At 41.8% G+C, this 27,889-nt stretch overlaps 1 protein-coding gene across 1 annotated transcript in view; it reads right to left on the bottom strand.

Moving 5' to 3' along the window:
- si:dkeyp-14d3.1 (transmembrane protein 132C) overlaps positions 1-27,889 on the bottom strand; it is a 115,937-nt gene that overhangs the window by 22,112 nt on the left and 65,936 nt on the right. The window contains exon 4 of the mRNA XM_028414212.1: positions 9,779-9,965. Coding sequence (XP_028270013.1) covers positions 9,779-9,965 — 187 coding nt within the window. The remainder of the gene's footprint in view (positions 1-9,778; positions 9,966-27,889) is intronic.

Genomic DNA, 27,889 nt, shown 5'->3' with positions numbered 1-27,889 from the left:
ATCCTGTCTGAACCAGTCTGCTCAATTTCAGGCCAATATCTATCACACATGGCCGATCGATGAAGAGTTCTTCACCAACAGCCAGCCATGCCTGTAGGGGGATGACCTCCTGATCTCTGTCTGATTTCTTCACTCGTCTCTGATCGAGATCCATACTGCCAGCTTAGCTTGGCTTAGTTTGGCTTAGCTGCCCTGTGGACACAGACCTCTCTCAGCAGGCACAAAGGTCAGCTCCATTGTAGAGTCCATTACTGCTAAAAAAAACTACACACATTCCTCTCAAACCTCTGTGGGTGAGGATTTTAGAGTCAGAATGAATAAAGCTGGCCAGAATGTGAAGCAGGATGTTAACAATTATGGGTGAGTTGAGAGATATGGATGTATGCAGGCGCTGTCACTCAGATTGATCTGTCAGCCTGCATCCTGCCCTTCACTACTTCTTCCCTGAATTTTCTTTCCCTTGCTGTACAAACTTTTTTTTTTTTTACCATAACCAACGGTGTTAGGAGAACTGAGAGGGCTACAGTGACAGGGATGACGGTTCAGAGCATTCAATTAGAGAAACTAAAGTATGCAGTACATGGTTCCACAGGGTGTAGGTCAAAGCTATGTGTGTGCGAAGAGCAAAACTAACTTTTACACAAATGCAGTGTTTTATACATGAAATGCACAATGTTTTGAGGGTCATCTTCAGAAAACTCCAGCAAACCAGTAATATGACCTTACTTCTAGAGAAGTATTTTGTACAGGTTAGCTAGTGATGCACTTTAGCCCATTGACAACTGGTATAGTTAATAAAGGACAAGGCGGGCTCAGAAAATGGAAAATAGAGGTAAAGGAGAAGATCAGAGAGGACAAGGTGAGCTACAGGAGGAAGCTGGAGAGCCAACTTGCCTGGAACAACTTGAGGGAGGTATGGAGTGGCATGCGAACCATCACCGGCCAAGATCTCTGACCAGCTGATGGATGGAGATCTGCTGGAGGCCAACCAACTGAACCTGCTTTTCAACAGGTTTGACAGGTTTGATAGTCCACTCCCCATCACTAACATCACCCTGCCCCCCTTACCCCACCTACCATTGACAACCCCCCAGCCTCCTTGCCCCCTCCCCCATCAGATGTCTCTCTCTGCTCTTCTGTGTCCACAGTTATCTTCACCACAGAAGATGTGAGGAGGGAGTTCAGTCATCTACGACCAGGAAAAGCTGCAAGACCGGATGGACTTAGCCCTAGAGTGCTGAAGGACTGCGCCACACAGCTGTGTGGGGCCTTCTAACACATCTTCTCCCTGAGCCTGAGCCTATTGACTGTCCCTGCCCTGTGGAAAACAACATGCCTTGTTCCTGTGCCTAAGAACACACATCCAAGCACACACAGTGACTACAGACTAGTTGCCTTGACTTCACATGTGATGAAGTCACTGGAGAGGCTGGTCCTGAAACACCTGCCTGCTGTTGTGGAACCATCGCTGGACCCCCTGCAGTTTGCTTACCAGCCTCATATAGGAGTGGAGGACGCCATCATCTACCTGCTGCACAGAGCACACACCTACTTGGAGGAGGCAGGCAACACTGTTAGAATTGTTTTCTTTGATTTTTCCAGTGTGTTTAACACTGTGCAACCTGCCCTTCTGAAGAGGAAGCTCCTGGACATGCAGGTAGAGACCCCACTGGTCACCTGGATCACCAACTATCTCACAGGTCGACCACAATTTGTGAGGCTGAGGAACACTGTCTCGGACACTATAGTGAGCACCACGGTACTGTCTCCATTCCTGTTCACACTCTATACATCAGACTTCAGACACTGCTCACAGTCCTGCTACCTGCAGAAGCTCTCGGATGACTCTGCCCTTGCGGGCTGTACCAGCAGAGGTCGGGAGGTGGAGTACATGAGTGTGGGCTTTGTGGAGTGGTGCGGACTAGGGTTAGGTATTAAGGTATACCGGCGGGGCACACAGGTATCGATGGTATTTAATGCCTTCAATTAAAAAAAATGCAATCCACTTACATATAAAAGATAAGGATCAAATATTAAACATTTTTTATTTGATGCCTTGGTGGTTAAATTTTCAGTTTTACTTCAGTAGTATAATATATTGTACTTTTTGATAAAGTTTATGCACATGACATGACACGCAGAGAAGAGAGAGAGAGAGAGAGAGAGCGATAGAGCTATAGTCGCACTTTAGAGGACGAGCCAGAGCTGAAATGGTATTTCGTTTCTGAACGGTGTAGGCACAAGCCAACAGTTTGGTGCCGTCCGAGCCTACATTTATAAGTTTAATTGTTTCCATTAGAAAAACTTGACAGCGGAAAACGTGACCAGCAGGTTTTCAGTTTACCGGACAAATGTTTTTATTACCATGCGTAACTTCTAACATAAATACTGCACAAGGCGCTCTTAACATGATAAAATTACAAAAACAAACAAAAACACATCGGGACTGGCTCATGGCATGGCACAGCACAGTATTTATGTATACCGGGGTTAAATGTTTAGGGCGTTCGATGGTATCAAAATTTGGATACCACCCAACCCTAGTGTGGACAAAACCACCTGCAGCTGACTCAGATTTCAGGAAGCACCAGACCCCTCCCAAACCTGGTCCGCATCAAAGGTACCAATGTGGACATTGTGGACAGCTACAAATACCTGGGTGTCCACATTGACCGCAAGCTCGACTAGTCCACAAACACAGACGCAATATACAAGAAGGGACAGAGTCACCTGTATCTCCTAAAGAGACTCAGGTCCTTTATTGTCTGCAAGAACATGCTGCAGATATTTTACCACTCGGTGGTCTCCAGCGTCATCTTCTGCACTCTAGTGTGCTGGGGCAGCAGGATGAAGACGGCCGACACCAACAGACTCAACAAGCTCATTAGGAAGGCTGGCTCGGTACTGGGAGTGGAGCTGGAGTCTGTGGTGGAGGTGACAGAGAGGAGGATACTGAGGACACTCCTCAGTATTTGTAACAACACGTCTCACCCCCTGCATGACACACTGCTGTCCTACAGGAGCACATTCAGCGGTAGACTGAGTCTACCGAGGAGCAGCACAGAACGCCACAGGAGGTCCTTCCTGCCAGTGACCATCAGACTGTATAACTCCTCCTCTTTCTGTAGGGAGAGGAGCTAGATGATCATGTCATGCACCAATGTCATTCCTTTCACTGGTCTCTATTTGTATCCATGCATCATATATTGTGCTCATACTACGTACTGTACTTCTGATTTGGATTTTAATGACTCTGTAACTAATGTATTTAATACTGTAACTTGATGCCTTTGGCACAGAATTTCCTTTGGGATTAATAAAGTTTTATCTTATCTTATCTTATCTATCTTAGATGGATTGAGATCTATCCCTATATATCAGGATTCGCATTCAGACTCAGAAAAAAAAAACTATCTTCATATATCCAGATACGGCCTGAATCCTGCTCTAGCCGGATTGATTTCCCCAGTGTAAATGGGGCCTTAAATGTTACTCCTGGTGCCATTAAAAGACACAGTGCAGCATATGCTTTCAAAACATGATGGGTGTCAGTCCATCCAAAATCATCCTGTGTTGAGTCTGAAGGAGTTAAGCGATGCCTTCTCAGATCAGAACGACTCGGATCATGCAGGCACATTTATCACAATTGGTCGTCCTGATTAGCAATACATGTTCCATTCCACATATGCATACAGCAGCAGCCTCAATTAGTGCTACCACTTCATCATCAGCCTCTAAGCTGTAGTAGATGCTAATGGATTGCTCGCTTGGGGTCCATCCATCAACCCCTTATTGTAAACTCTGTGACTCATACCTTGTGGGAAAAAAAATCCTGTTCCATTAAAACAGCAGGAGCATGCAACAGAGGCTCAGCAGTAGTAAACCAAGGCATTATTGTGTGGCCGAGATCAGTGTGTACAGCACATGCAGCTCTGATAACGGCATGCATGACATTACCTGCGCCCATGATGCATTTCAGACGTATTAGCTGTATGTAAGTGCATATGTCTGTATGTCTAACTATAGGTTTGATAAATGACTCAGCAGATTTCACTTGCTTGGCAGAAAGGATGCGTGCTGCAACAGAGGGAATGGAATTGAAAGGAGTAAAATGAAACATTCATCGGAGGATGTTGATAGATGACTTTATCATGTGAGAGCAGAAGTGGCCAGAGAAGGCCGAGGTGATGATGTATTGTTTAACAATACATTGGAGCAGTACATGAATACAAACGGCTGCTTTCATTTCTCCTCATCGCTATGCCTGCGAATGCTCGTGTGAGTGAGCACAGTTTGGTGTCTCGGCTGGAACAGGAAGACTGATGAGTCCAGATATGATGTATGCCCTGTCCTCCTGCTCCCTCTCCATCACCAGGCATCCACAGCATGGGTAATGATGATGAGGGCAGCACGGACAGGAGCATATTACTTCACTATGGTAAAAGATAATGGACCAGCCTCCTACTGTGTAGAGGAATCTGTTCAGGCATCCAATTACTGCCTTTAAGATTCATCTAAGGATGGCACAAAAAATGCTTTTATACACTTGAAGGTAAACGGAGGATGTCAACACTGGGAGAGTGAAAAGGGAAGCAATTAATCTACATTGTTAATATAACAGAGAAAACAGGAAAACATGAAAGGAAGGAGGTGGGGAGAATAAAAAAGAAGAGGCAGGTGAAGAAGAGACAAGCTAGGAGAGGCAAGTGGTATTACAGCTGAGAGAAAGAGTTCTGAGGCATTTCCTCACTCTAAAGTGACTCAAACTTTTGAGTACTCTTTTCATTTTTCTGCTTTTGAAATAATTGCTGCAATTGCAGAACTCCTGCTTCACGGTTTAAAATTGGTGACAAAGTGGCGAGCGGTGCTCTGAGCCCTCCCAACGCAGGTGGGTCTGTGACAACGCACAGGAGGAGCCCTCTTCAAAGGGAGCAGAAAAAAAAAGAGAGCTCATCTTTCAAAACCATGTCGCTGCTTTCCCAGAAGTGTCACCCATGGCGGAGCCTATCACTTGGCTTGTGTAATGCAATAAAAAGACCTTTTTATAATAATCAATTCCAGAAAGGGCATAATAATTTAGAACATCCCATCAATGGGCAGGGGATGGTACTGAAGAGCCATAAATGTGATCAAACCCAAAATAAGCTTCCCAATACTAATGGTCATTAGCTTTATTACATCTTACTTTCAGGGACACGGTCAGTTATGGATCTTCATTCAGTTTAGGAGATTATTTCTGGGCAAAACACAATTACAGAAGCTTTTATATTATATAAAAAAACAGTCTACCTTATTAGACTAATTAGAGCTAACTGCAGATGAAAAGACTTTCTAGAGAAGCTGTTGTGTCAACAGATGCCTTCAGCATGCTCTGTGAAGTCTCCTCTCTTTTACTTGATTAAAAAAGATTGGAGAATTAGCCCGTGTTTGTCCCCCTCCACTGTCTCCGATAACACTCCCTGTTCCCCCTCTGTCTCTCCACTTCACCCGCACTTCATTTTTACTTTTCTCCCCCTAACCTTGATTTACTGTCAACATAACACACATAACTATACTGCAGAATAACACAATAACTGCAGCACCAGAGTCTACATAGAAATAAAAGCTTTTAGTTGTTTACTTGTTGTTTACTTCTTGTTTACCTAACAACTAACAACAGACAGTTTGACAAATATATTTCTTTCACAGATCCATTAAGAATTGTCTTTATCTTTTTATGAAGTCATATTTCTAATACTGTACTAATACTTCCTACTGATACTTCCTACCATTTACAGTCTACAGCTTTGAGAAACCTTCAGCCATGTTCAGCATTACTTCTTTTATTACATTACTGTCTCTCTAACATCTCTGATGTATCAGAAATATTTGAACCTTTCCATAAGGGATAGTAGTATGCCTGCCCCAGACCTTGAAAACAGTGCTACCTTATCTGTGACATTCCTTCCACTGTTACTTTTTTACTTACATTTAGGGTTAAGGTAAATAACAGGGTACGAAATCAGGTAGAGATCTAATCAATGTATTTTACAAGGATAACTATTCCCTTCTGCAGTCGATGTTTTTGGATACCATCACAGTGGGAGGCATCATCAATGACCTGGTGTCTTTAGGTATCATTATATTTAGGTGTTTTTTTAACATTAGACACCCTCACCCAAGTGACCCAGCCAGAGGTAATCAGTCTCCAGTTTGCATCACTGCTGCAGTTGACCACAGCCTCCCTTCAATTGATTTTTTCCCAGCTTTACTACCCCAGTTGTCTCATGGTCTTTATCTATGTGATCTTACCAGGCTACAGTCTTCAAAATAATTTGCTTGGCAGAGTCTGAGAAAAAATCATCATGTCTGGGGAGTTTCCAAAGTCTATGCTGATCAACGCACTGTTAGCTGTCGGGTTCTCTTCTGTCCAGCCCTGATTAAGTCGACACCCCTTTTCGAGTGGTGGTGCTTGTTGGAAGATATGGCTGAGGAAAATGTTTCTCACACTGCTTGCACCATCGGTATGATCATGTACGAGGGCCATTGGGCAGCTACTTAAAATGTGCTCCAGGGATCCTACTCCAGCATATATGGCACAAGGTGGTGGGTCGACCCTTCCACCAACCATAGAGGTTTGGTGCACATTGCAGACCATCATAATCCAGGATAAACTTCTGGGCACATGATGTCATTGTAGCACAGTTTTAACTGAAGGACTCCACATTCTGCACTGTGTTTAGCTGTTTTGGTGAAGAAATTCTGTTAGTCATTAGATTAGCATGAAGATTCTGGTCACACCAGGGCCGGTGCACTGATCTGCATCTATGCATTTCATCTTGGCACAGTGGATTCTTAGATTTTAGGATTGAAATATTTGTCTAGTGGATGTTTTATTGTGTCTGAGCACTCATGTAATATTTGTAATGGTTCCTTATTGAAAAATGCGTCATTTTAAAATAATACATTTGTTTTCTGACAGACAAAATATTATCGGTGCATTTTTTTTATGATGAATTGACCAGCCAGTGTTTACATAGCTAGTGTGCCTATGAAGACTCTCATTCATCCAGGTCATTATATCTAGAAATTTTAACAAATGCTATGACTCCAGTTGCCCTTCTTTCTCATGGATATATAGCTAGTCACATCTGAATTTCAGCAGGAGCTGAAGACGCTGCCTACTCTGTTGTGTTGTTCATGTGCTATTTTATGAAGTCACAACCTTCCACTGATTTTACAGTTGCTATAAGCTAATAGCTGTGTGTGTATCGTCTGCCTGCCTGTTGGCTGCAGATGAATTTCTTGGGTTTAAAAATCAACTTTTAGCTGTTTGGATGGAGTGGCTCTGTTATAGGTGATGCTAGCATCAGAGTCTTTTGAGATAAGCTTTGTAGAGGTGTGCTTTGTAGAGATTACATTACTATTCTTTGATGTGGTGAAAGTTCTCACAATAGCAACTCAATAGTATATTTGTGTCCTTGATGTCAAGACAGAGTGCCAACAGATCATGAGCAGAAAGCAGCCATTGTAGGCTGCATTTAGCATGTGATCATCATATTCTGCTCCACATTTGATATAAAGTATGATTCATCTCCATCCTCAATTAATAAGGTGACTATTTTTGTGTGCAGAACCTCTTTTCTATTGAAATTGAAATTTCGCTTTCTCCCGTGGGAAGAAGCTGGAGGTGGTCGTGGTGGTAGGTGACTAGTGTGTGTGTGTAAGAAGGGGGTTGACGGCACTGCTCTTACATTACCTTACTTCCTCTTTTCTATCAGCGAAGAGTGTAGCAGAGAGGAGGGAGAGGAACTTATCTGTGGGCCTTTTCATGCCACAGTGATTCCAAGTAATCTAATTCAGCCTTCCTCTTTCTCGCTTGTGTGCTTCTCTCATATTGGAGCATGCAGATTGCAAGAGTGGTATGTGCATGTGTGTGTGTGTGGATGCATGTATGTGTGTGAGGGGGAGAAAGAAAGAGAGAGGGGGCAAAGTAAAAGGGGGACAGAAGCAGACAGAACAGAGTTAATGAGTTCTGAATGTGTCTGAATGTATAAGTGTTTGTGTTGTGTGTTCAGCAGTGTACCAGGATGGGGCTGAAGATGCTGTGCACCTTGGTGAGTTGTTTGATGCGCTCGGAAACAAATGGAGATTGAAGAGAATGTGTCTAATTTCATGGTAAAGCAAAATAAACGGTGCATTTTAATGCATCACCCGTTGGTGATGAAAAGGTTTGAAGTGTTGACGTCAATGGTATATACTAATCGGTGAACCTCATCCTCTTCAATACAGTGTCGCCACACACCATAGCAGCTGCTCCGCTGACTCGCTCACAAGCTCTCTGAACAGAATAGCAAATCAAGGTAAGGAAAAAAGGAAAATAAATCTGTATATGTAGGGCACACACACACACACACATTGGTTTAAGTACAATATTTATCATTGTCCCGTGTGAGGCTCCTGTCTGAATTCAACAAATCATGTTTAATATTGGGTTAATTATGATGTAAAAATCACTGTGAAAAACAAATGAATGTTTCATAGTGAGCAATAAAAATCTCTGTAAATGAGTAAATAATCATGGTGAAAAGGAGAGAGAGAGAATTTTGGAGGAGTGTGCACTCATCACAGAATTCATTTTTACAAAAATCAATAATGGAAGTATACTGATAACTCTGCTGCACAACAGCTATATAAAGTCACATTTTTAGATTTACCCTAAAATGTTTTCATTGGACAGCAAATTAATTGGTAAAAAGTCTTTCTCAGCCTTTACAAGATGATCATAAATCATCTCTGCAGTTTTTGTCAGTGAAGGTGTGGGAGCAAACTATACACATATACACAAACTATACACATATTCCTAGAGCACGCAAAGCAGGCTGTTGATAAATCAGTGACATGAAAAGAATGTGAGAGAAGGAACTCGAACAATACCAGAGCATTAGCTTCAATTATCTTGAGAATGGATCTGTGGGTGAGGATGCCTTGCGTTCCTCTGAATCCAGGAGCAGCCACCCACAGGCATCTATCATCTACACAGCCATGGGCAATGCTCAGAGAATAACAATGCCACAACACTCAGGTCTGTCTCATGCAGATCAGAAGCACCAAAATAGAAATGAATGCAATCTTTGTTTTAGTAATCAGTGCTGATGTGACAGTGTGTTTTTCTCTTTAGTCAACTCAATTGATCTGTTAATTTATTCACCTGAGTGTTCTTGATCTAATTCAGAAGCAGTGCTCTCAGCGTTGCTGAACAAAGCTACATAGATGCATTAAAAAGCCCCCTATGTGGACATCTATAGGGGTTAATCTACACCACAAACTATTTGTGCCTCGCTTAGAGAGACACACAGCTCCAGGCGTACCCTCAGGCCACAGTCAGCATCCAGACCCCATCTGAGTCCTGCTGGAAGCAAGTGCTCTCTCCCTGCCCTGATCCTAAACAAACTTTGTGGGCACAGATACATTATTACACCTGCTCTCTCTAGCTAAACAGCAAACGGTGTGTATGTCATAAGCAGGCCTGGATTGTTATCATTGATGAGTGCTTGCTGACACGTTTCCCCCTGGGATTAATAAAGTATTTCTGAATCTGATTATTGAATTTCTTCTAGAGAGTCATCAAACAGGTTTTAACAAGCTCTATTAATGCACTGAATAATAATCTCTAAATGTAGGGAAGGGGTCTGTATAGCAACAACTTTAAAAACTCTAAATACTATATTCATTCATGCTGGTGAGCGCGCAGACATTTATTTGAGTGTTGCACTGAGCTGGAAGTGGCGTGTCTTACCATGGCCAGGGGCACGATGGCTGCTAGATCCTCCTGTGCCAGACGGATCTCTGTCTCAACCTCTTGTGTTGTGGCACGGCTAGCCGGGTACTCCACCTGCCAGGCCATCCAGCGGCTTCCTGTCGGCACTGGGAAGCTTTCCATTTTCAGATCCACTTGGAGCACCCTCTGAACTGCTATCTCAGACCTACAAGTGTGCAAGAAAAAAAAACACAGTCGGTGAATGGTTAAACAGACTGATGTGTTTCTGTGTATGTGAGGGCTCGTGTGTGAGTTCATTCAACCTGCCGTCTGGTCTAATGATGACAAATGGTAAAGGCAGATGAATGTGTCTGAGTTTGAAATCTATGACATTTTACCGAGTGAGATTCTTCAAAATGTCAAGTCCCTTTGTGTTTGACTCTCTGGTCAACCTTCATGGAATAAAATAACCCCCTCTCTTCTTTATTCTTCTCACACTTTACTGTAGGTGATGTGCACAGTAAATGGAAGCTATACAGCATCTCTTGGCTGTTCTGCAGCACACTTCAAAGGAATGTTTCACCAGGAGTCACCCCAGCTCAGGTGTTGATGGCCGGGTTCATCAGCAGTGCCCTTGTTTGCTGTGGAGGAGTGTAAATATACAGCGTGCTTCGGCACGATCTACAACAGGCCTGAATTAAGTCAGACAAATGGAGAGCGTTGATAATAAAAATTCCCATGGCGCCATAAGTCTCCGGTGCTCACGGTTTAAATATAGCTGAGAGGCAGGAAAGGTCAGCTTTACACGAGAGCCAGAGAAGATGGGAAATGGCACAAGATCTGTTAGCCACATCTTGCGTGTCAAATGGCAGGACTCGGGGCCAATAAATTTCAAGCATGGTCTCTATGGCACACCGGCACAAAACAGCATCATGTAATTTGAGCATAGCAAAGGGTAGTGGGGTGGGGGGAGGGGCACAGAGAAGAAGAGAAATAAATCCACACAACACTGTTTGTTTGGAGAGGAGGCACCATGTGCCCAGGACATTAAGAAAATACAGTAAATCACCAAGGCAGGATAAAGAGAACATTTAAAGCCAAATTCTATAATAAGCGAACAGACCATACAGAAAGATCATTCATGTGTGGTTCCTCTTGGCAAAAGACAAGACACGCAAATGTATGTCATCCTAAATTATGTATAGGAGACTAAAACAATAAATAATAGAAAATGTTTTAACCACTGCTCTTATTTATATAAGACACTATTTCCACACTATTCTCATATTATTCAGGTTTATAGTTAAATTATTCAGGCAAGAATGAAAGATTTCTTGCGTGGCAGATCACAACAACCCAATTTTCATATCGAGCAGAGGTGCCTATAAATAATTAAGATGACAACCAAAAACCTTGTGTCACATTTTATAACACTGTACCAATCAGAGTACGGAGTCATCACAGTACTACAAATGTGGACTTACATAACTGTCCCACAATGCCGTGGAAAAACACAGATGCTAATTTCTGTTTGTAGACCAGTAGAGCCATGAGGTTCATCAGGCAATATTAACAGATGATGCACTAAACTTCCCCAAAATTTACCCAGAGTTAGAAAGTGTCACACAAAACCTGCGACAGTCATCAGCCCAAATGGCCTACTTTCCACAGCAGATTTTTTTTTGTTACTGCAGACAGGTTGCTCTGGCAAACATCACACGCTTAAGACAGGCATAAGAATGGAAGTGACTGTACCGCAGAAGGATTTGATTACAGTGTACGAACACTTACAGGAACAGAACTCACACCTCCACAAAGTTAAAGGGCTACCAGAAAAGACAGAAAAGTTATGTTATTAGCTTTTTTGTCTCCTTGAGAGATGTCAATTATTTCCTGTCTGGCATGATCCAGTTGGCAGAGTTTAACAGCAGCTGTGAATGCTATGAAATATATGAGGTTTTCATATTTCTTTCTGCAATAAAGGACCCTGAAAAATATTGAGGTTTTAGGACTCATTTTCTTTTGGGCATGCAGGCATCCTGCTAATTTGGCACTTTTGAGACAGAAATGCAAGACATCAAAGAATACCTAAAAAAACATGTCAGCTACAGTATATAGAAGCAAGGACAAGTGAAGGGAACTGAGAAAAATAAGATGAGATAAATTAGAGCTTAGTGCAAATTTGAGATCAAGGACAAGTGCAAAGACAGAAATAACACACTCCGCTGCAGCCTTTCTTTGACATCACCATTTCAGGGGAACAACTGCAATGGAAATATTGCAATGTATGGAGAATACTGTTATCTGCTGGAGTTTGGAGTATGTTCAGCTTGACATTTTTATACTGTCCAAAATGTCAAAAAAAAGAAAATTTGGATTTTCTAGAAAAAGCAAAGGACATGATAAAAAGTAAAAGTTGCCTTTCACAGCAAAATGGAGCAGCACTTTTGAGGGACAACTTCAGAAGGAGGGACCTCCAGTGTGAGGCTAGAAAATGGAAAAGATTAGAGTGAAGATGGAAAAAATAAATGGAGGAGAAGAGAAGCTAGAGACATATACAGTATATATATATATCAGTATAGAAGAAAAGCAAAGGAAACCTCCAACTCTGACTGCTGAGTCAGATAATTGGGACACCATAACAATTCCAAAAAGAAAGGTCAAAACCATCTGGATTAACCTAAAGGAGGCAGGGTTTTCACTGGCTGTCGGCCAGTGAAAACCCTTAGGTTAATGGATGGGACATGGACCTGTGGATCCTCAATTTTCTACGGCTTGTTAGCTAGTTTTCATCATGCTGATCTGTGTACGTTCATATTTGATTAGTTAGGTCATGGCCAGAGATGACAGAGCAGCCAAGCTGCTTGACGCAGAAGTGGATGAGTGTGCTACGGCAAAGTGGTATTTGTTTTCAACATGGCAGCACCAGTAAGTGATGCATTGCCTTCACATTTGTAAAATAGGCATAGGCAGAACTTGTTGTCTGTTATAATGTCGATGTGCAGAACACTCACGGAAGACAGTGCTGACACAAGAGCAGTGAGTGACTCTTTCACTGCAATAAAACATCACCCGTCACAGGTTAATGTCTAATGTAAACAAATCAATCAATGTTGTCAGACTGTTAATAAGTCGATGGCTACGATGTATGTGTGTGCTGTTGGATTATGCAACGTGGCACTGCATGGATATAGGGATAAAAGGAAACAAAGCCTTTCAAGCAACTGTATCTGAAAAAAGTAGACTTCTTCTGTGGAACACTCATCTGAGAAACCCATCCAATACACCACAAGCTGAAGCCTTTGTAGTGGCTCTTGCTGTCTCTTGAACATCACTGACAACCTGTTGGTACATTTTAATTATTTTGTGATGTAGGACAGAATATAATTAAGTGATCCATGAGAAAGAATGGCTGAAAAGCAGTAATAGAAAGACATTTTGGAAACTTTTGCATATCCCACAATTACTGTCAAATTTTGAAAGTAAATTAGCATTTTAAAAAATATGATGTATAACCATGTACGCATGTAATTACATCTTTTCACTTCAAAAATCAATCGTGAGTGTCCAAACCTGTGTGTCCAACTGTATGTGCTGGTACATGATTGAGTTCTCCATGAAGTGCTTTATGCATAAATCATGGTTCATTTTCATGGTGAAAATTGTTGTTTTTATAGTTTATAGTTATTTTATGATGACACTTAAAAACCAAAGCTATTGTTGGTTACATACTAAGCTACCCAATATGCTGTGAAACAGATAGAAAAAAAGAGGAACAATATTCATAAAATTTTGAGCTCTCAAACTCATAAAACCTGACAGCAGTCCATTTTTGATAGTCTGCTATACTTGACCCCCATTGACACATGCTGTAAAATGAAGCCTGACAGAAACATCAGTGTCAATGTGAATGTGATGCACATGTTGAGTCACTGTCATCGGCTGTGTACACCAGCATGCCATCGTGAGTGGATCTCCCCCTCTCCAAGGCTGCTGATCACACAGCTCTCAGGGGGAAAACATTTCTCTGTCACTTCCAGCATGGGGTCTAATTCAATTAGTAACAAAGGAGCTGTGGATGTGTGCCACACAGCTGGCCTCAGTCTGATAATTATCTGTAATCTAGCCATGGTTTGACTAACTCTGAGGCCAGACAGATGACCAGAGGGCAGCCAAAGGCAAGAACAAGTGAGGCAGAGAGAGAGAGAGAGAGATAGCAGGCCCTAAAGTTGGAAACAGCTGGCCCTCTGGCTTTACAAACTGGACTGGAGAGGAAATCAGACTTGACAAGGTGCTGCCGGAGATGGCTGACAACTGACTACCTGAGAATAGCACAGAGATGGCTGTAAGGATGCTGTTTAGGCACATTGAGGATGCCCATTAATCACAATGACACTGGCAGATCTGTAGGACACAAAGTGACAAAGGAGTGAATAGCTTAGCATCATAATGTTATTGTTTAACATGCTATGTGTAGCATTTATATACATCAAAATGACAACATAAAGGCAATGGCTGTCATAAACAGACACGATTGTATTGACAGTAGTGACTGCTGCTGCTGGTAGCCACAAAGGTTTATATTTATAATGCTGTTTTTGCACTATATTTTCTACTTACTTGCACCCTTTTTACTTTACGTTATAGTATTATTTTATTTTTATCTTGTCTATTTGTACATACTTAGATTTAGAGTAACACCACTCCAAGGCTCCAAGGCTGCTTTAATCTTGTTGTATTCCTTGTACAATTACAATAAAGGCTTCTAATTCTGTGATTCTGATTATGAAACATAGAAACATAGAGGTCCCCTCAGGCCTCGATGCCCACAGATCCTGTGGCGGCGGCCGTTATTTCTGGGCCTATTCAGCTGGTGCACCCGGAGATTTTCTCAGGTGAATCCGGGGACTGTCGAGCCTTCCTCACCCAGTGTGTCCTGTTCTTTGAGATTAATGCAGCCCACCACGACATCGACCTGTCACGGATCGTCTTCGTCATCTCCCACCTCTCCGAGAGCAGAGCAGAAACCTGGGTCACCGCTGAATGGGGACGGTAATCTCCAACATGTAACTCCATCGCCACCTTCAGGCCTTTAGCAAGACGAAGGCGCTTTCTCTGCCCCCACACAGACTCTATGACTGCTCCATTGACCTTCTACCTAGGGCCACCTTGCCTAAACATGGGTCCTCAAAGGGGTCCTCATGTCCACTGCCAATATTAGACTCCAGACTGAATCTCGGAAGCTGGCTCCATGCTTCATTGGGCCCTTCAAGATTGTTAAAGTAATCAACCCTGTGGCAGTGAATCTCTGCTTTCTCCCCACCCTAGGGAGTCTTCCATGTTTCGCAAATCAAGCCTCACCTGACCAGCTCTCTTCAACCTCCTGTCACCCCACCACCTCCTCCTCGCCTGATCAACAGTGCACCTGCCTTTACGGTTCACTGTCTGCTGGACTCTCGACGACAGGGCAGGGGCATCCAGTACCTGGTCGACTGGGAGGGGTATGGCCCAGAGGAGTGAAGAACCTGCATCTCTCATCTTAGACCCAGAACTAATAAGGGAATTTCATCATTCTCACCCCAACAAGCCTGGTAGTGCACCCAGACTGTTGGGACTCCTTCCTGCCTCAACCTAACTTCCAGGTTCCGGGCAATCACCTGGAATCACCCTCCTGGAACCCTTTCCCGCCAGTGGACCTGGCCATGCCCACAGATCCACCCGCTCTCTCCTCTTAAGCACGGGGTTTCCTGGTAATCAGCAGGAGATCGTCTTGAAGAGTTTCCCAAACATTCCAGTGATCTTCCTTGGTTTCCTGTGTATGACCCCTTTTGTTCCTGGATTCCTGCCTTCAGTCTGCTCCCTGTCTCGCCGCCCTTACGGACTGGTTTATTTGATTGGACTTTGCTTCCTCTGCTCCCTGTTGGCACCGTCGCCCGGTGGACAGCCCTCAGTTCAGACATGGACTAACGAGTAAGCCAATCCCTTGTCGGTACCTTCACTGGACCCTGTTCTGACTCCATCTTCTCCCTGGTCAAGCCCAACCTGTACCTCTGCCCTTGCTGGACTGCCTTTCCTGTCTACTGACCTCGCCTTCGGGAGCTCATGCTTGATTTTGCCTGCCACCTGCGCCCTGCATACAGGGCTTTTGCCTGCCTTCCAGCCTGACAGTTGCTAGTTTTTGAAATATTATGGCTCAAATAATTACTCTTCCTTCAGCTCAATGCTAAGCTAAACCAAAGTGCTGCTGACTATTATGTTATGATTATTATGTTAGAATGATACCACTTTGTTACTTGTCTTTTATTATCATTCTTCTTATCAAACAAAGAAGAAAAACACATCAAAATATTAATGCATTAAAAATGTAAAATATTCCTTACAAAAAGCAGTATTGGGTTACAAATAGTAAGTATTCGTATAAATATTATATTAACATTAAAATGTATAAACTCTTTTTTTAGCTCTTTTGTGCAAAGTACGTATATAATGTTTTCAACATGCTCCTTTAAAGAAACCCAGACTTCTATTCTGTCTTCTAATTAAACAATCTAACAGGCTCTTTGCAGAGGTGTTTCCATTTTATCTTGATAGAAGAATAGAGTAGCTATTAAATGTAGGCTGCTGGAAGGTGAAAGGAACATAGATTTTAACGTCAGAATGAATAAACAGAGGTGGGATGAAGTTATTGGAAGAATTTCCTTCCTAGCAGATATCTCCAGAGAAGGTTCAATAATTGAAAGAGCTTCTATTGTGCCATTATCAAACTCACTGTGTCATTGTGACACTTCTTGTTTAATCTCGCCCTGATGGGATCGGATCATTGTGTCCACTGCCTTACGTGTTTCAGAGAATAAGAGTAAGACGAGGAGGCTTTGTGGGATAAATAAAGTGACATTTTCAGGTCCAGTTTCTTCATTTTTTAACGTGTAGATCAACTTTTTTTTAGACATCCTCCTATTATTGTTGTAATATTAGACATCCTCTGCTATTATTGTAACACCAAAACATCAGAATGATGCACCTCTGGGACTGACAAAGTCTGCCCTTGCCAGCACAGCCTCAGTAGTGGTTCAGTTTTTGAAGGCGAGGGAAACAACTGACATATACAGTTTGATGTTTGTCTTGTAATGCATACACAAACACCAACTAAATCTACCAAAAAGAAAAGCAAAGCAAAGACAACGAGAAAAAGCCTGGAGTTATGACCACCATCTGGACCTATGGCTCCATTTGTAGACGCTGTCGTTACTACATCACTCAAATGTTGTTTTGGGATCTACCAGGAACTCCTAGGGCTAAGAAATAAAGAACACCTGTTTCCACCACTTGTTCAGGGCAGATGTTTGTGTTATGTATTGTTTTATATTAATGTACTACTGTATTATTAACAGGGTGTATAGTACAGAACAAACATCAGCAGAGCAAAATGGAGAATGGCAGATAAAGATGCATGCAGGCTGAGGGGACCAGAGAAGAGACTGTCCAAAACAGACCGAGGCATCAGAGCATGTGTGTGTGTGAGGGAGGCCTCATGCATTGAACTACTTGTGGATGAAAAATAATATAATCAAATTTGTGGCTTCAGTGGTGCTTGAAAACAGCACCCTGGAACTCTGCTGTTCTCATGCTCCGTCACCTGGAACAGCAATAAACCAGTCAGCAGAATGAAGCCAGGACACACACATACACTTGCTCACACACATACGCAAATATTCATGCATACATTGCACATACACGTATGTGCAAGAACAATACATGCTGTACAACAGGGCATCCATGCATAAATCTAAAGCTTGTATACACTCATAAACAAACACAGTCATTCATGCAAGAACACATGTTTGCACCTCCACAAAATCACCAATGTGACCTGTGGACTGTACATATTGTTGACAGGTTCTAAACTCAGGCCTCCTACAGTATAGGTTCAAATCTGTTTAGAAGCACGGTTGCCCCAAAATATTAAAATTAGAAATGTAATGTAGTACCACATAAAAACAAAGATACAAAGTGCAGAATGACAATCCGTTGGCCTTTTTGTCAGATTTGAGGGGTCTGGGTGAGAAGTGACTGTTCCTCAGGCCCTATTCCCACAAACGTCCACCTCAGAGGTCAGAGCCTTTTTAAGCCTGATTTTTGAGGAAAGACTTAAATGTTCACAGCATGCAGCACAATCTCTCAACTGAAGGAGCCCTAACTAGAGGCCAGTTGCATTTTCATGGTCTTCTGATTAGCCACTCTGCAATCAAGGAAAATTACTCCTGCAGTCTGAGAGCCTGTAGTCATGGATACATTCAAAAAGCCAAACTGTCAGTGCGGTCAACAATGAAAACCACGCAGCATCAATTTGAAAAAGTAAAGAGAAGAAACTGGGTATACAACCTGGAGTTTCCATGGATACTTATTAGTCATGTTATTAGGCTGATTTTACAAAAGGAGTTGAGGTGCATTCGGGGATTAACAAGCCTTTGCCCGAGGAAACATAAATTATATGCTATATGTGTATGAATTTGTACGTTACAAATACCATGTTAGGGTTGTGGAGCAGTAATAGGAGGAGTAGGAGGAGTAGGCACCTCAGAAACCTATACCCAGCAGACCTTTTCAATTCAGTCTTGAAGAATAACAGAATAACAGAAAGCAAGAAAGATAGTGACAGGAGGAGTAAAAGGTGTAAACTCTCCCAGAAACACCGTCAAATAAAAGTAGGACAGGAATGAGAATAATATGATAAATGTCAGGGAGGTGCAGCTGTCTCTGCAAGTAGCAATGAAGTTCATGGCTATGCAGTGATACACTAGATGCAGTGGCAACAGGGTGGTTTCAGTCAGATAGAGTAATCATACAACATGATAAAAAGGCAGAGCAGAGTGAAGTGATGTTTTTGACAATATGTACAATATATTATTTTTATTATTTTCATTTTGATGTAGATAATAAGAGGTATCTATAGCTGTAACCAGGATTTTACAGCTACAGAAATCCAAAAACCTGCTATGAATAAATATATATTAAATATGTAAAAAAAAATGCAATTGAGCTGAATTCTCTCTCTAGATCTGATCATTAGAGGTAATGTTTCTCTTTACCTCTACTGGATAATTGACACAGTTTAATTAAATGCAGTCAATATACAGTGTGGCCTGAGACAGGGAAATTTTAAATAAAACATAATATGTTCATGATATGAAGTAATTTGACACATTTTTATATACATGTTTTATAAAAGCTAATAAATCTGGACCTTTTTTCCCTTTTTGCTGCCCTGAGCACCTATATTTCTTTCATCTATTTTTTTTTCAAAACAGCAGTAAAATCTTTGCATTAATCATATATATAATAATATATATATATATATATATATATATAATATAATCATATATTGTATTAGCCACAAAAAGCATTTACTCCTCCTATTATCCACCCGAGCAATGATGCCAGCAATCAGGACAAAGTACTTCAGTAGCAGTAAATCTTGGTATTATACAATATCTTTGCAGAAACCAAATACAGCAGTTATTACATGACTTTTATTATATGCACTTTGGGGACCTCAGAGGTAGCTGCAGCCATGTATATAACTAACACCTACAGTTTTCTTTTATAGAAGTCATGGGATTTATCTGGGATGTAGAGCCAGTTATAAAAATGTCAACTGAAAATTTCTCAGTTGACATTTTTATAAATTTCTCTCTCTAAATTTTCTCAGTACAGAACTCGCATATTCAAAGATTTTTTTCTTCTTCTTTTACCTGACAGAGACAATACTTTTCTGCAGTCTGTGAGCGCACTTTCCATCCTCTCCAGGATTGAAGCTATAAAAAATCCAGCTGTACAAAGTGCAGAGTGACGAGAGCCAACATTAACTTGTCAATATGACATTCAAAATAGTGCCATTTCACATTTAATAAAATTTTAATACTGAGCTGGCCTGTGAATGTCTGGGTTTCTGTTGAGCATGTGGGCGTATATACTGTACATGAAGGATATAGATCTATGTGCATGCAAGATCTCCGTATTTCAGAGATGTCAAACTGTTTCCTAAGGCTGCGGTGAATGGCTGCTGATACAATCAAGTGTGCCAGAGCATCCCTCATGTTGCTATAATTTCCTTCAAGATACTAAACCAATACCTTTGATTTATGATATGTCAACTTCCTTTCATTTATACACCTTCAAACTGGAAGAACAAAAAAAAGAGTGACACAACTTGGCTGTTAAATAGATTCTCTCTCTTTTACAGGTTGTTGTGTGGATGTGGAAGACAAAAACATGCAGTAGTGACAGTCTTTTAGAATTTACAACAGGAAGCATAAATACTTTAACACATCCCTGTTTTGGCGCACAGATTCTTTTCAGCACAATCCACACTGTCACATTATAAAATGATTTGCTTTGCACAGTGGGAGCTGTTAAATTTCAAATGGCTTTAAAGTGGTTGATTTATTTGTAAGTATTTTATCCTGTAAGTAAACCATAAGCAAATATTCACAAATATAGCTATGTCTAAGTTCAGGGGACACATTTGCACACCGAATGTGGTACCAGGCATCCAAAAGGCTTTCTTATTTGCATTATTAATTAATAAAGGTTAGTACCCCCTCTTTTAGTAATTTTTGTGTAAAACATCATACAAAATTATGCAATACTGCGTCTCCTCTTACTGCTTCCATAGTATTTAATTAGTTGAGCTGCAGCAGGTGCTGATCAATTCATCAGGGAATGATAAATTGATCATCAGCAGGTGTACAGACATTTTGGCAGTTTGCTGCTGTGGAGCAGAGCTGCTTTTCCTGCCATACAAAGGAGCCCTCACAATGGGACAGCTTAGTTGTATTGTTGTCAAACGATTTGCTTCCAAAAGCTGACCTTAACTGAGACACAACTGCTCTTTCTTGGCAAATTGTTCAAACTTAATCAATTTTTTAATTGTGTCAATTTGTCAACAAAAGAGGCGATCGAAACATCAATCAACAATTTATTTCTTTTTTATGAAGATTTGAAAAAGACATCTAAATCGACACACTTGACCTCAGCAGGAAAATGTAACATGACTGGCTGGATTTCTAAGTGTTCATGGAAGTGGCGACCCACCCTGATGGTAGCATGGCATGTACCTCCACTTTCCCATAACCTGCCTCTTCTTCCAGCATAGACTTTTGTGGCTACATCTGTCCCATGATCGGATGACATCAGGCAGTGCGTCCATAAATCCCATTAACATTAACGTTACTGTGTATTATTGACCAAAAGTATTTTTTTTTATGAGGAAGTGTTCTGGAAGACAGGGATACTGGGACACATCTGGACCCTCCATAACCATCCACTTATTTTCTGTCATCTCTTCTCTGTGTTCCAGGCTGAAATTGTCTTGAAATGGCACATATACTCAAAAAATGTGTTTTTCATACTGTTCTGTTCTTCCCAATAGAGACAAAATACTTCTGGAAATATAATTTCCATTGATCTTATACCCTTTGCATAGAAAAGATTGGGCTGTTACATTTCAAATAACCTACAGAGCCTAAATTAAAACCCACTTTTAATAAGCATCAGCTTCCTTTTTAATTTAATCATTTATTCCCTATTCTAACACACACACAGACAAAGGGGCTGAGCACTATTAATTATACAATTATAATGAAGCATGGACGCAAGCTGGGGGCTTCTGGCTTGTGTGCATCAAACCCAATAAGGGGATCAAATTTCCGATTATCTTAACAGTGTTCTGCAGTATTCACCGTCTAACATATTCCACTCCCGTACACACACACACACACACACACACACACACACTGGCTGCTCCCTTTTTTTCTCCTTGGCTGGACCCACTCTCTCCCTGAGTCATGCTAACTGCCAGACCTGTGAATAAATGTGCATGGAGAATTCAGTCTAAATAACTACCTGCCATACATGGGCTTATTGTCATTGCTTTGTTTAATGGTATGCTAATTATCCTATAAATTGTTCAGTTAGCAGGTTTGCCAGCTTCTACTCAAGGACCCAACAGGCAAGAAAGTTGAGATATCATATTTCCATACTGTCAGGCTAATTACAAGTCAGTTTTGTTTGGAGGAGATTAGGAGAAAAGAGCAGTGGATGCAAAAGGTATTAGAGAATCATGAAGGAGCACTCCTTCGTTATATCACATCACTTTAGATTGCCTTGAAGAAAACGGCACAGTCAGTGTGTTAGCCCAGACAACAAAATCTCATCCTAGAGTTAATGAAATGCACCATTCCACCAATGTCTAATCAAAACTAAATGCCTTTCTGCAGCGCAGCATCATTAGAGTCCATCAACTGAAGTAGGCTCTATGGTGTAATGGATCCCTAATGATGGTAGTTATCATCACCGGTGACCTCAGACCTTTTTGGATCAGGCATCAGTTCTCAGTCAGTTGCACTCTGTATCTGTCTCATTCATAGGAAAACTATCTAAATAGCAAATTGCAATATAATAAATTGCTACTTGTCCTGACAGTTACACTCAATTTTCCCAGAGCACTCATCACAAGGCTGGATAACAGACAGTAAAGCCACTGATCACTGATTTACACACACTAGGGGGCAGCAGATACTGAGCCCTGGGGCAATGATGCAACTGTGCAGATAAACTGATCCCCCCCCCCTCTTCTGTACAGGCTCCCCCTGGTTGATCTGTGAGCATCATCATGTGATCAGTACTAACCCCTGCAGGTGCACTGACACTGGCAGTGCCTGTCCTCCTCAGAAAAGTACTTAAAGACCCACAAAACCTGCGTCCTTTTAGCTCTGCAACTGTTGGCATGGCAACAGAACCTGGAGAACACACAAGAGTCATTGACCAGACTATCAGATCAATGGTACTCTATTACAACCTAGGTTTTCCCCTCCTCCTCGAAGGCTTGTAGGATAGCCAAGGTTAAGCTCCAGTCTCTGTGAGAGACACACATCAGGGTGTCACAAAAAGGATCAGCTGAATATTACAACATTTCTTTTGCAAACAAGTCAGTGGAAAACATGGACAGCAGAGCCAGATGTCGAATTTGCTGTTTACAGCAGAACAAAACCAGAGCCTGCATCTTATCAAAAAATAGATCCAGTGAGGTGATTTTTAACCCTAGAATACTAGAGCAGAAACCATTTAATCTAATGCAAAACTCATGTTATGTCAAGTTAACTGATGCATATAACCAAATATACACACGTACACTTTGGCAAGTTACACTCCTGCTGTTTAAGGACTACAAACATAAACAGAACTGTTTTGTTTGTGATAATTACAGTGTCTGTGAGGAACACGGAGGCAGTGTGGGCATGAATGGCTCCTAGCTCAGTCCTAATGTAGACAGATCAGAGAGGTGACAGAGATAAAGAGGTAACTCCTGCTCACACTCACATCAGACTTTAAATTCTATAGAGTGCTTAAGCCAAACCCCCTTCCACTGGAGCCCATGGCACCGTAATTCTGAGAAAATATGAACAGTGGCCCATGGAAAGAGTTTGAGTTAAAATTACAACTGTCAAAATAATTAAATTCAATTAAATTCAATTCAGTTTTATTTATATAGCACATTTTACAATCAGAAATTGTCTCAAAGCGCTTTACAAAGACCCAGAGCCGGAACCCTCTTAGGAGCAACAGTGGCAAGGAAAAACTCTGGTGTAGTCAATAAGCTCTGGAATATTCAGGGGCCGGACTGCGAGTCAGCATGCAAAGAGAGAGAGAGAGAGAGAGAAAGAGAGGCACAAAACTAAGAGGAAGACAGTAAACACAGTTTATGACATGAATTACAGGTATGAACCAGACTAATGAGAATAGAGGAGATGTAAGATCATCAGAGGGGGACAGGAAACTGCTCAGTGGATCATGTTTGTGTCCCCCGACAGCGTAGGCCTATAGCAGCATAGCTGTGCTAAAAGTTAAGATTTTATCGGCCCTATGATACCTGTGGCTGAGGCCATGTCAACATGTGCCTGTATCTATACCTACCAGCCCTACAAACTATGTTTGAGGCCAACTATACGCTTTACTAAACAGAAAAGTTTTAAGCCTGGTCTTAAAGATGGAGGTGGTGTCTGCCTCTTGGACCCAGATTGGTAACTGGTTCCATAGTAGCGGTGCTAAGGCTCATCCTCCCATTCTACTTTTATGAATTCTAGGAACTACAAGTAAACCAGAGATCTGAGTGTTCTATTAGGAACGTACAGGTCCTGCAGATATAATGGAGCTAGTCCATGTAGAGCCTTGTATGATTCTGGATCAGCTGCAGGGTGTTGATGGAATAATGTGGACATCCAGGCAATAAAGAGTTACAGTAGTCCAGTCTTGAAGCAACAGAAGCATGGATGAGTTTTTCAGCATTGGAGAGAGGATGATCCTGATCTTAGTAATATTATAGAGGTGAAAAAAGGCGGTCTTAGAGACCTGTTTAATATGAGGGATAAATGACATGTCTTGAATAACTCTGTTTCTCACAGCTGTACTAGGGGCCAAAGTAATTCCATCCAGAGAGAAAATGTTATCTGATAATCTAGTTCTGAGATGTTTTGGTCCAAAAACAGTAAAAAGTTGGAGGACATCCAGTCCTTCATGTCCTTTAGACATGCCTGTGTATGATTAACAGCTCTGTTTCTTCAGGCTTCATGGATAAATGCTTCTGAATGATGTTTCCTAGAGGAAGCATGTAGAGGGTGAACAACATCGGTCCGAGCACAGAACCCTGTGGAACACCAGGATTAACCCTTGTACGCGAGCAGGAAACGTCATTATTAACATGGACGAAGTGAAATCTGTCAGATAAATATGATTTAAACCAGAGCAGTGCTGTCCCAGTTATCCTAATCTCATGTTCTAATCTGTGTAGTAGGATGCAATGATCTACTGTGTCAAAGGCAGAACTGAGATCAAGTAGAACGAGTACAGAGACAAGTCCATGGTCTGATGCCATGAGGAGGTCATTGGTGACTTTAACCAGTGCTGTCGACAGAGATCGGTCTGTAGTTTCCTAAGATTTCCGGGTCCAGTGAAGTTTTTGTTAAGTATCGGAATGATCACAGCAGTTTTAAAAGCCAGTGGTACATATCTGTTTCCAGAGACAGGTTGATCTGTCCTTATATAGAGTCTCCGATCACATTCATGAGGAGCCGCAATGGGATCGGATCCAAAAGACAGGTAGTAGGTTTAGACTTACTGATGCTGGTGGTCAGCTCAGGGAGGTCTATGGGCACGAAGCAGTCCAGAGTTAGATCAGGATCCGTTTCCAGAAGTGGCGGTGTATCCTCAGTGGTCACAGAGATATTGTGGTTGATTAGTCCTCGAATAGTGGTGATTTTATCGGTGAAGAAGCTCATGAAGTCTTCACTACTAAGAGCTGCAGGAATGCGAGGCTCCACAGAGCTGTGGCTCTTTGTCAGCCTGGCTACAGCGTTAACGAGACAGAGCGGGTTGTTCTTGTTTTCTTCTGTTAGTGATGAATAGTAGGCTGTCCTAGCTTTACGAAGGGCCTTCTTATACATCAACAAACTGTCTCTCCAGGTCCTCTGGGATTCATTCATTCTGCCACTTCCTCTCCATCCTTCGCGGAGTCTGTTTCAGTGATCGGATATTTGAGGTGTACCACGGAGCTAGCCTCTTCTGATTTGTAGTTTTCTTCTTCAGTGGAGCAATGCTGTCTAAAACTGAGTGTAATGTGTCTGCAGTGTTGTTGACAAAGCAGTCCGTTTCTGCAGGTGTACGGTAATATTTAAGTTGGTACCCCCTTCAGTACTTTTATACATGGGACTGTGGGGAGTAGATACATGAGTAGAAAGACCCACATTTCACAGATAGATTCAAAGATTCATATAACTATCTATGAAAATCCCTCCCTGGTTTTACTTTCTATAAAAAAATCAAATTTCCTTTGGCATACACTCCCTAATGCTCATCTGATAGTAAGACTGGCTTCAAAAATAAATCTCTTTAGTCTGAGAACACTGAGAAGTCAGATTAGGTTAACTATGAATGATGTAATGTGACTAGTGTGTGTGTAATTTAATTCCTTATTTTTACTGTAAAACCACACATAATTAGTTACTTATGGGATTTATCTCAAATTAAAGAGTTTTTGGACACATAAATGACAGGAAGGCATAACAATATTATTTATTATTATTTCAGATTGATAAAAAAAACCTGAGTAAGTAAGCTAATTAAGAGCTGAATTCATGAACTAAAAACGTAACTTTTACAAAACACAAGTAGCATTTTACCAGCTCAAAGCACCATATCAGCACCTTCTCACAGAGTCCCCAGACTCAGGAATGCATCAGATATTAATCAGAATTTAGTCCTGTTATGCTCCACTTATGTGCTCAGTGCTAAATTACTAACAGAGCAATTGCACACACACAGACACAGCCCCTATACTCCCCACTTGACACATGTCAACCGTACAAACTGAGAGAGGCTAGTCCATAAATCAAACTGTATGGATCACGTTTATAAGGGGAAAAAATATTACTGGTGCACATGATACACATATCAGTAGGCTCAGCACAGCAGCAAAATTTCTCATTGATCAGCAGTTAGGGAGTGTGAAGTGAATGGCCGTCTTGGCAGAAGAGATATTATAAAACATTTTGTAACGGAAAAACTGCCTCCACACACCCAGGGGTCCGTGAGCAGAAATGAGACATTGATCCATAATTGGAAGCACTCAGTCATGAAATCTGAAGACTAATTAAAGAAAGAGAGCTTTAATGGCATCCATTTACATATTCAGCACAGTGATTTGGTGCTGCTCACTGACTTCCAGTCTTTGAAAGATGGAGGGTTGATCTACAGGCCGAGAAGAGGTGAATTAGATCGTACAAAGATGGACTCACAACAAGTGTCTGAATGTCTGGCTGCAAAAACGGTATGAGCCGCTCTCATAGTGTGACCGAGCTGTTGTGCGTTTGCTGTCACTGCCAAACATCATTAAAAACATGAAAATATACACATATGGTCCTGCAGCCCAGTCCCATAACTTAAAGTAGTCATGCAGATTTGAATCCTTTGTTGATCGATCAATCAAAATTTCATATACAGCAATACATTACATGTAGCTCTCAGCGTAAGTTCAGTCATGAAGACTCTATTCCACATCATTCACCTCTTATCTCTATCCGCTTCCCTCTTCACCATCCTAGCACTCTCCTTCACTGCACTGCACTCTGTCTAGTGACCTCCCACATAGTCAGGTGTTTAATAGATGGCACCTCCCTCACCAATCAGCTGTCGATCTGTCCCTCTCCTGCCCAATCATAACGTAGCAAGAGATTTAAAAGTCTCTGTCTCTTCTCCAGCTGTCTCCCGATTGAATCCGGCAACCCTCCTCCACCCCAAGCACCTCCCCATCCTCGCAGTTCAAGGTCTCCCCTCTCCTGCTCTCCTGCTTCTACACCACCCCCAGGTCTAGACCCGGGGGGTCTTCGGATCAGCGGCCTCTCCGCTCGAGCTTTCCCCCCTTTCGGACGTGGTCCTCACGACGGGGTCTAGGACGCCAATGCACATTCACAATTATTGTATTAATAAATTCTTTCTCATTCAGTTCGCTGAGTCTCTCATGATTGAACTAGTAACGGTCATTTAAAAGTAATGAGTTATATTACTGTCTTTGAACTGTAATGCCTTACACTACTTCTGTGTGTGTGTGAGTGTGTGTCTTTTAAGATTGACCTCTACAAGACAAAGACGTGTTCAGATGCCTCTGCATAACCTGAGGTTAAAGCTCAAGTTACTCCGGCAACTCACATCAATGTGTGAGTGTGACAAAGAGAGACAGCATGTATTCTGTCTGTGTCGCATGTTAAAGTGCAAGTTCAAAAAGGTGAAGGTGACATGTACAAAGTGTGGCATCTCATCTGGAGGCATGAACATGTTCGCTGGTCCTGCTGTGTTTAGATCAGGGGACTAGTTTGGTGTACCCCTGTGGCCCACTGAGGTATACACACTGCCTGATTACATGTCAGGCCTGGTAAGTCTGCCTAAACAGGAGCTACCCTACAGGAGAGGAGTGTCTGCAGTGGTATCCTGCTTTTCTCCGCATGTTATCAGCTGGGCAGAGTTTTGCTTCCAACCTGTTAAAGTAGAAATGATAACAGAGGACAGCAAAAGATTGCTTGTCAGTGCTAGCACACACCA

Source organism: Parambassis ranga, chromosome 9 (genome assembly GCF_900634625.1).
Source record: "Parambassis ranga chromosome 9, fParRan2.1, whole genome shotgun sequence".
Classification (NCBI taxonomy): domain Eukaryota; kingdom Metazoa; phylum Chordata; class Actinopteri; family Ambassidae; genus Parambassis; species Parambassis ranga.
Note: the sequence above shows the minus strand (reverse complement) of the source record. Positions and strands in the feature narration are given on the sequence as shown.